Genomic DNA, 9324 nt, shown 5'->3' with positions numbered 1-9324 from the left:
AGGTCTACAAGTGACACAAGGTGTTTTGACTTTTTTGGGGCAGCTGCCTTCAGCTTCCTATTTTTCATTCTTGACTTCTTTGGGTTGGATGGATGCCATGTTTTATTGATCATTTCAAAAAATCTCTGCAGCTCACACCACTCTGACTACCACTCCATCTTTGCTGCCCATAATGAAAATGGCACCCAGTGGTCTCTATTGTTTCAGGACCCTATCGTCCCGTTGTTATCAGGGCCCAGTGCGGTTATGGCACCGCTCCCCTCAGCCCTGGCCTACGGTGCTGCTGGGGCCCTCTCACCAGCACAGTCCTGGTCCCCTGGAACCAGAATGTCCTCCGGCCTTCCTCACGGAGTGGCCCCGGTGGGTTTCTGGCCGCACACAGCTTGTCTACTCCAGCAGTCCCACCACGCTGAGCTTTTCCTTCTTTCTTCCACCATCTGCAGGGGCAGCTCTGGCGTATTTCTCCTTGGCTTCACATCAGCCATTGTTTCCTCCAAGCTGAGTGGTACCCTGTCCCTGGGTCCTTGCCAGGGTGTTAAATCCCATATCAATAAACTCCCCTTCATCTTATTGATAGTCTGTCTCCCCTTGACCCAATACCCCCAGAATCCAGCCCCATAATTCTCCCAGTTCCTGCAGGTGCATGCTAGCTGGGCCTTGCACCTCCCTTGGGATCTAGTTCTTACAGGCCCAGCACCCCCACAGCCAGGTTTGATTGTGACTAACCCCTGGCTAAGTGGTCTAATGGCCAGGAAAGGAGGTGGGGGAGAGTGTGGTCATGCAAGGGAGAGGCCTCTGCAGGTCCTCAAACAAAGGAGTGGGCACTTAGGCAGGACGGTGAGAGTTCACGAGAACCCAGGGATTCAAGATCGCTCCAGTGCATCGGCTTCCACAGCCCCATCCACCTCAGTCAGGGCTCTGACCACGGGTGCTGGCCCTTTGGAGGCCAGGACCTCAGCCTCTTCCAGAGCTCCCCTCACCACGCGAGCCCTGGGCCTGACCACAGCTTGAGCTCACTGCAGGGATGGGGCGCTCCTTATGCTGCCAAGGACTCTCTGGCCTGCACATTCAGCCTTTAGTTGGTGATTAATCACCCTCAGCTTTTCATTGTCTTTTTTCCAGCGTGTCCAACAACAGCTATTGGAATCCACTGTCCTTGTAATTCCTGTTTTCCCTTACTTCCCAAACACCTTTCCCGCTGCAGACTCCTTCCCTCGGGACGCCATCCTAAATCCACCATCAAGTCTTATACCCCTGAAAGCTCACCATGCACGGCCCCAGCACGCCAGAAGGTACCCACGGTCACCCCACCAGCGAGAGGATCCTCACTGTCTTGGCTCAGTGGGTGCTCAGACCCCAAATCCTATTTTAGATCCTTTTCCTTGCACCACGCCTAGTACCAACTTCATAGGCTGGGTTCTGGGGGATGCAGACTATGAGCTAGAGAGAGATCTGCATAGAGGAAGTTTACGGGAAAGAGTTCTCAGGATCAACACTCTAGGGGAGTGAAGAGTGGGCTGGGCTGACTGTGACACACGCACTTCAGTGGAGGGGGTGCTAGAGCTGGGAGGGGCCGTCAAAGTCCAAGTCGTTCTGACCCATCATTTAATGTGGTCACCCCAGGAGAGGGAGAGCGAGTGACCTTGAGGCAGACAGCTCTCTGGCTGTGAAGCAATCTCCTGGGAAGGACTCAGCAGAGCCATGGATGCCAACCCTCCCAGCAGCTGGGGGGAAAGTGCTTCGGTGCTGGGCTGGGAGTTGGGGTGGAAATCTGGGCCGTGCTCATGACAGGCACCCAACACGTCATGTTGTCCACACACAGAATATAGGGAGGGCGCGTATCTTATTTTTTAAGTAAAAATAACTTTTTTTTAAAAAAGAAATGAAATCTGGAAAACAAAAGTCATGAATCTTTTATTATGGTTTTTGCTGTAATCTTTTTTTAGGGTTTTTGCCTTCCCGATCTCAAGTGTCCTTCACCCCAGGAGACTTGTTTCATGTGGCCGTAGGCAGAGCTTTAAGTTAGAGCTGCCTGGACTGTCAGCAGTGCCTGCCGATGCCCCTCAGATGGGAGGTTCGAAGAAGTTTCTCTCCCTTCAGATTTCACAATAAGTTAGACTCCCCCAAATTCCTACCATATAACATCTTCATGCTCCTAATTAATTTATTAAGTTAGGCTTCAAGGCCCAGCCAAAATGCTTCCTCTCTGGGAAGCTTAACTTGACAGGACCCTCTCAGTATGAGTCACTGTGGGTGTTCTCTTCACGCATCTCTATTTGAGCACTTGTTACGTAGTGTTATATCCTTGGCCAGACTGTGGCCTCATCAGCAAAAGAAAAACAGGATACAGAACATACGCTTGGCACAGGCTGAGATTCAGTAAATGCTTGAAGACTGAAGAAAAATGAAGTTTCATTGTAGCATCTTCAGTCATAAATTTTAACTAAAACTTAAAGTGCCACTGGGTGGGGCAAGTTTTAGACAATACATTTCACCTGTGGGCAAACCCAAGTGCTAAGTCATTTTGACACTAGTCAAAACAAGAAGCTATTGGCAACAGCAGTGCACGCAGTTCCCTTTGCTTCCGTCTCCCAGTTCCTGCAGGCGCCGAACTGGGAGGTGTGAAAGTGCAGGTGTAAAACCACTCTGTAATACTTTACCGGAGTCTTGTTCAGTCTCCGTAGATGTCTATTTGCAAGATAATCATGTAATAAGTCAAAGACGTCCCTGATGCTGATACATGTCCTGAATTTAATGTGGCGAACTCCTTTCTTTTTGCGCAACCACTCACAACTTCCACAGCCACAGCCAACCAGCCCCATGCACTGGCATATCTCTTGGGATTGCCTCAGTGTCTACACATTTTGGTGAGAAGATAGCAACACCTACAATGTAGTGAAGAGCCTGGAGAATTCAAGTAGAACCAGCGACACCCCTTTGGGAAAGATGTCCAGACCTGTTATTAGAGTCTACATAAAAGCACAATGCAAAAATCCAATGTTTCCCAAAGAACACAGGTATTTACAATCTTGTTTTAATGAGAAAGAGGGTATGTAAATGAAGCCGAGATGTTCATTGTTATTTTAATCATCGTATAATTAGCATAGGTTCACAGGAGAAAACAGAGGTGCCTTTAAATCAGCGGTTCTCAACCTGTGGGTCTCGACCCTTTGGGGGGTCGAACGACCCTTTCACAGGGGTCGCCTAAGACCATCGGAAAACACATATATAATTACATATTGTTTTTGTGATAAATCACTATGCTTTAATTATATTCAATTTTCAACAATGAAAATACATCCTGCATATCAGATATTTACATTACAATTCATAACAGTAGCAAAATTACAGTTATGAAGTAGCAACGAAAATAATTTTATGGTTGGGGGTCACCACAACATGAGGAACTGTATTAAAGGGTCGCGGCATTAGGAAGGTTGAGAACCACTGCTTTAGTTATTTTGCCTCCTCAGGACTCCTTTGTCCTTCTGCACTCAGCGGGATGGTGTGGGCAGCTCGACTGTTTTCTTCTCTGTAGGAAAGGAAAGAATCTGTCTCTCTTTGGTGGAGGCACTGTGGACAGAATGAGTGGATCTAGCCTTGCCAGGGAGAGTGCGATGAATTGCTTACCTGTTTCCTAGAGATGCATTCCTCTCTCACTTTAAAAGCACTAATGAGGATGCTTTCATAACTAATTTGCTTAACGGGGCTTGGGAAACTAGAAACAATTTAAGTTTTAAAGACACATGAGCTCCTTTCTCATGCAAATGATTGAATCAGATGTGAAGGAGGGTCCAAGATTTGCCAACAAGAATCAAAAAGCAAGAAGATTCTGAGATGTCAGCACAAAAGCGATGTAACCAAGGGGGGGGGGGGGATGTACAGAAACCAGAAGTCGAGCTGCCTTCTCTCTTCATGGCGCTGCCTCTATAAAACCTTAGGTTGTGAGCTCGGTTCCTTTAAACAACAATTACAAGCACAAGCCTCCCTGTGGCCTTTTTTTTTTTTTTTACTTTGTAAACAGCAGAAAGAACTGAACATCTAATTTTTGAAATTCCTCCAGCTTTTCTTTTTGACCTTTGGTATTTGTATGTATTGACGCTCTCGAAACCACTGGACAAAAACACCTTGAAGTGTCAAGCTTTAAAAATGAGTCTTCTTTCTCTTTCTCCTGTGCAGCGTGGATTATCTTGGCCTTGTCAAAATACATTCTCTAGTTAGAGGCTGGAAATATCTCCCTCCTGGCTCCAAAGTATTGATTTTCTTCAACACTCAGCTCTGTCAGTCAGCCGAGGGGTGAAAGGTGAAAGTTCACCCTGCACGGGTTGGCTTTACCTTCCTATTAATGTCATGCCCTTTCCGCATTTGATCGGTTTATGTGATCACCAATCATATAGAACTGGTGCTGCCCCGTTTTCCCTAGAAGGACACATTTAAGTCATCAGGAGATGCTAACACAATTCCTGGGATGGACACTGGGCATTTGACTAGGTAGGGCCAAGACGCAGCCATCCACTCCTTTAATGTTTATTTCTTAAAGAAAATTATTCGGCTACATGACGAGTGACTCATTTCAAGATGTTCTATGTTCTTGTCTGAAAATTAAAGAAGTACACTCACTACTTACACATGTAACCCTCTGTGAGCCATAATGATCTCTTTTGTTACTCTTGCTTTTTTGAAAACCAATTCCACCCTTTACTTCAGGGATTCAAATCCAACTCCAAACGAGTATTAAATTAAGTGAATTGCATGATCTCAATCCAGCCCCCTATCTTGGGGCCGCCAACCCACGTCATCGCATCTGACAAGACATAACTTGGTACAATTAACAATCCATTTAGGAGCAACTTGGGGTGGAGATGAGAGCAATGTGCATGCAATTCCCTTGCCCAAACCACAGAGGGTGCTGTTGAGTTTCTGGTAGGGTGTTTCTCGGTGCTCACATTTGGGCACTGCAGGAGGGGGACTCCCTAGCTGCTGCGCTATTGTCCTTTGTGAACAAGTTCACCTTTCCTGAAGCTAGCTCTCTGGGGAAATGAATAATTGGATGGAAATGGAAGGCTTGATTTGGTACCAAAGGGAGTGGGGGGGATGGAGGGGGGAAGCATATGGATTTCAATTGAGAATGTTTAAGAGTGAATAATGGTTTTAATGGGAAAAACAATCTTCAGTACAATCCAGCTTTATTTAACACACATATGTACAGAGGAACACCCGGCACATATAGAATCTACTAAGTGGAGTCATCAAGAGCTGTCTTGGGAGGCAGACATTTAATCCACTCGCTGGACATGGTGAGTCCAGGCAGTACTTTCCCACACAGGCATCGCATCATGTCATCTTCCGCTTGTAAATGATCAGAGAGGCCACATGTGCCTCTACATTAACAAGGAAAGGTCCAAATACAGTGCCTAGGAAAGTAATAAAACACCGAAAGCATACCCTGGCATGACAATACGAAGTTTACCTCGGCGCTGAGAAACCTAAGCTGTGGTGAAGTGTGGACTGTGGTTGTCAAAATAGCCAAGGAAATATGTGTGTTAACAAGAATGCAAATATTAGTTCAGCAGTGAGAGATATCTGTCTAACCATCACTCATCATCCACCCCAGAGTTTTGTAATCAAAATTTTCTACTGGCCAATAACTTCGGCTATCTGCAGACAATGCGAGACAGGCTGGCCGAGCTGCCCAGGTGTCTGGCTCCTGTGGGCCTCACGGCGTTGTTCTAAATGTCCGTGGCGGGTGCCGTCCATCCATGCACGCGGGGGCCTGCCTAGCAGCCTCACACCTTTCTCGGGATGCACTGAACATTTTGTTTCAAGAAATCTCCAGGGTATCCTTCCACATCAGCATTCCAAAACAGCCGTGCAGTCCAGAATGAATGTACCCCCACTGCAGTTCACACAGGAGACAGGTGCTGGGGCCCGAGAGGACTCGAGCCCCCGGGGACAACCATTTACCTCGGCTTCTCTACCTACATCGAACACAACAGCATGTCCAGCAAACAAAGTCTACACTGCATAGTTCGTGGTTTCTTCCTGGAAACTACATTTCTTATCTTTATAAGTACAATGTACATGCATGTGCCATAAATTCACCTGTGAAAGAACACCCAAAGTCTACAACCAAGGGATAGTACAGGTTTGCCATCAGTGGAAATAACATACTTCACATCAATAGGGGAGAGAGGGCTAGTGGTCTTAGTTTCTTAACAGGGTCTTTAAAAATCTGTTTCAAGAAAATTATAGATATATTTGTTCCCAGACTATGGTCTTACTATTTTGGATATTACATGAACCCGGACATCTACACCTTTGAAATTAAATGCTCCCATTATGATTTCGGTTCCTCTGTAAACTTCGTATATTTTCTCTGAATTTCATAAATCATTTTCTATTTCTGCATTAACACCCCCATTTTACTCAACTAACCAACCAACCAACCAAATCCCCAACTATATACAGATTGAGGTTTGTCAGGAGCGATTCATACAGAATATTATTTGATGGATTCCCCCATCACTGTGAGCCAGAGCCGCAGAATGTGACGTGTGAGGTGAGAGCGGCTGGGAAAGCCGCCGTCAGAGGGCGGTGAGCTCTCACCGCAGTGTCGCGCAGGCTGACCGAGCCCTGTCCCCATACAGACGCCCGGGTGCTTGCCCCACTGTCCCTAATTTTCTAGGATACTTGTTTAAAGAAACGCTGTCTTTATTTGTCTGCAGTTGGTCAGTAGCAGTTTGAAGGCTGAACGATTACGTGATAACTGACCTAAGCCGTACGCCTGGGAACTGCAGGTCTGTGAAGTTTCTGGAAGGAAGGGCAAGCTCTGACTTGAACATCTGCAGCCACTGACACAGCGTCTTCTTTTTAGGCATATGTTATGCTTCTAAACTTATTCTTTTTTGTAAAAGTCCGTTTAAGAGATTTGTTATAGTCACTGGATAATTATATTAACTAGATCATCAAGAGAGATGATTTTGTTTTAAACTACTAAATACGCCATCACTTAAGCAGGATGTGAGCATTTTAGAAGGCTATATGTCTGAGAAACTGTATTCTCCACCGGGGGAAAAATTTTTTGTTTGGTATATTTTCTCATTAATCCCAAATCGGTTAGGTATTAATAACGAAGATAGTGGTTAAACCCTAGGTAGTTGGATTAGCAATTTCCTAACAATCAGCTGAAGGAAAAAAAAACATGTAAACACAGAATCTTTGTGGTAAACAATAATGTGTTTTAGGAAATCCAAAGGAAAATAACTTTGACAATTAGGACGGCCACGTTACCTCAAAACCCAGTGCCAGCATGACCGGCCCCAGCAGCATTTCAGAAAAGGGGTGCAGCTCGAGGGACTGCTGATTGGGCTGGGCGGCGATCAGTGTTCGCTGACTTTCGGGCTTCCGGTGCAGCCAGCCAAGGGGTGTGACCAGGGACCCGCCTCCCTCCCTCTCCAGCAGGGAGACTTGACCTGTGACGGAAGGCCACATCCTGCGGAGCGGCGTGTGCATGCCTCTGAATCAATAGGTGCCCGAGCAGGCGAATGCCCCAGACCATGCAGAAGTGACACAGACCAGGCCGCGCCCCCGATGCCCCTGGGTGGGCAGTACTGAGGAGGGACCCAGCATAAGGACAGAGGGATCTGGGCTTAGAGAACCCCGCGCGCGAGAGCAGGCACGGGCAGCGCCAGCCTCAGACCATGAAGCGGTGCTCCTTCCCGTCGTGGGCCATCAGGATGATGTTGCGGTTGGACGTCCAGATGAGCCGGGCTAGTCGGAGGGCGTTGTGGGGGCCGGGGGAGGCCGGCTGCACAGGCGGCACCTGGTAGGTTTTAATACAGCGCAGCTGGGGTGCCGAGTTGAGCATGCCGATGCTTCCCAGCAGCGAGGTGTTCATCTGGGGACACAGGGACATGAGAGCACACGTGTCACACAGAGACTCCTTCCCTTCCCTGACGCACAGGTCAGGGGACACCCACCCCCGGTCACTTTCTCCCCCACAGCCTTGCTCGTGCTCATCTGAGAGCTTATTCTGAACCACTGAAGGGACCTTTCCGTGTATTTGAAGTTGTTCTGATATTGTTACAGTAAAAGCATAAATCCAGAGAAATTTTTCTTTGTGGGTAGAACCTGACAGCAGGAAAGCACAATCTTTAAGAAGGACACTACACTGTGCATGTTAACAAAACGGTTCAAGCCCTAGCTGGTTTTGCTCGGTGGCTAGAGTCTTGGCCTGTGGACCGAGGGGTCACGGGTTTGATCTCCAGTCAAGGGTTCATACCTCAGTTGCAGGTACACTGATGTTTCTCTCTCGCTCTCTCTCTCCCTCCCTTCTACTCTCTCTAGAACTCAATGGAAAAAATATCCTCGAATAAGGATTTGAAAAAAAAAAGTTTCAATCAGACAGTATTTGGAAATTATGGATATTTTCTATTGCAGACCTCTTTGTTCTCAACAGTGCTGACAGATGAGTCCACAAAGGCAAGTGTGGGGACTTATCATTAGTTCAAGAAAAAGAAGCGAAGTTAAGCAGTAGACCGCCCCATCCCTATCTACCAACACCTGCCCTCCTCACCTGCTGTTTAGAAAATTCAATCTCTGGGAAGCTCTACTTTGGTTTGAAAGGGAAAATAAGAATCAGCTACATCTGAACACCGTGTCTGTGGCTCACTCTTTTGCTGCCGTGCTAAAGGTAGTATACTTCCACGCCTTATTAGCAATATCTCTTTATTAGTCATTGATTTCTACTTTCTGGCAGCTTTTCTGAATTTGACTTGAATTTTAAGTTCTTTAATCCATTCACATAAGTGAAAACTAACGTGGAAATTATGGCTCCCAAACAACTATGCATTCGGGTCCAAGTGCTAAATATCAGGCAGCAATTATCTTAGTAAACTGCTGTCCGAGTGACTGCATCTGATGAGCCCTTTAGACTCCAAATATCAGTTAACATTTTCCCAATGCATGCCTTTCGTGGATTTACAAATCACATGGGATCCATACCGAAAATCAGGAACGAGGTCTCGGAAATAATGTTTTTCTTTGCACTACTTTTCCCACCAATTCTTCTCCATCTAGACGTGCGAGATTCTGGGGGTCTGCGTGAGGCATGCAGCTTGTGACCCAATGCACGCAGACGGCTGGCACCCGGAGCCTGGCCAGCCCTCGGACACTCTGCATGTGGATCAGAGCAGCATGCAGCCGCTCCTTCCCCGGGCCGGCTCGGAGCAGGACGGTGTCAGAGGGTGTAAATCACGGCGTCTCTAGCAGGATGCGTGCAGGCTCTACTGACATTTTCACAATTTAAATCATCTTGAGTAATAA

General features: G+C 46.9%; 1 protein-coding gene across 7 annotated transcripts in view; it reads right to left on the bottom strand.

Annotated features, from left to right (window-relative positions):
- Positions 1 to 5131: 5131 nt before the first annotated feature.
- WDR7 (WD repeat domain 7) overlaps positions 5132 to 9324 on the bottom strand; it is a 285950-nt gene continuing 281757 nt past the window's right edge. For 5 of the 7 annotated variants that reach the window (XM_023752617.1, XM_023752616.1, XM_023752618.1 and 2 more), the window contains one exon: positions 7694 to 7897. In XM_023752617.1, coding sequence (XP_023608385.1) covers positions 7694 to 7897 — 204 coding nt within the window. Of the gene's footprint in view, positions 7898 to 9324 lie in introns of all 7 variants that reach the window. The other 2 variants (XM_014454396.2, XM_023752620.1) reach the window with 1 other exon arrangement.

Source organism: Myotis lucifugus, unplaced genomic scaffold (genome assembly GCF_000147115.1).
Source record: "Myotis lucifugus unplaced genomic scaffold, Myoluc2.0 scaffold_36, whole genome shotgun sequence".
In the NCBI taxonomy this organism is placed as follows: Eukaryota; Metazoa; Chordata; class Mammalia; order Chiroptera; family Vespertilionidae; genus Myotis; species Myotis lucifugus.
Note: the sequence above shows the minus strand (reverse complement) of the source record. Positions and strands in the feature narration are given on the sequence as shown.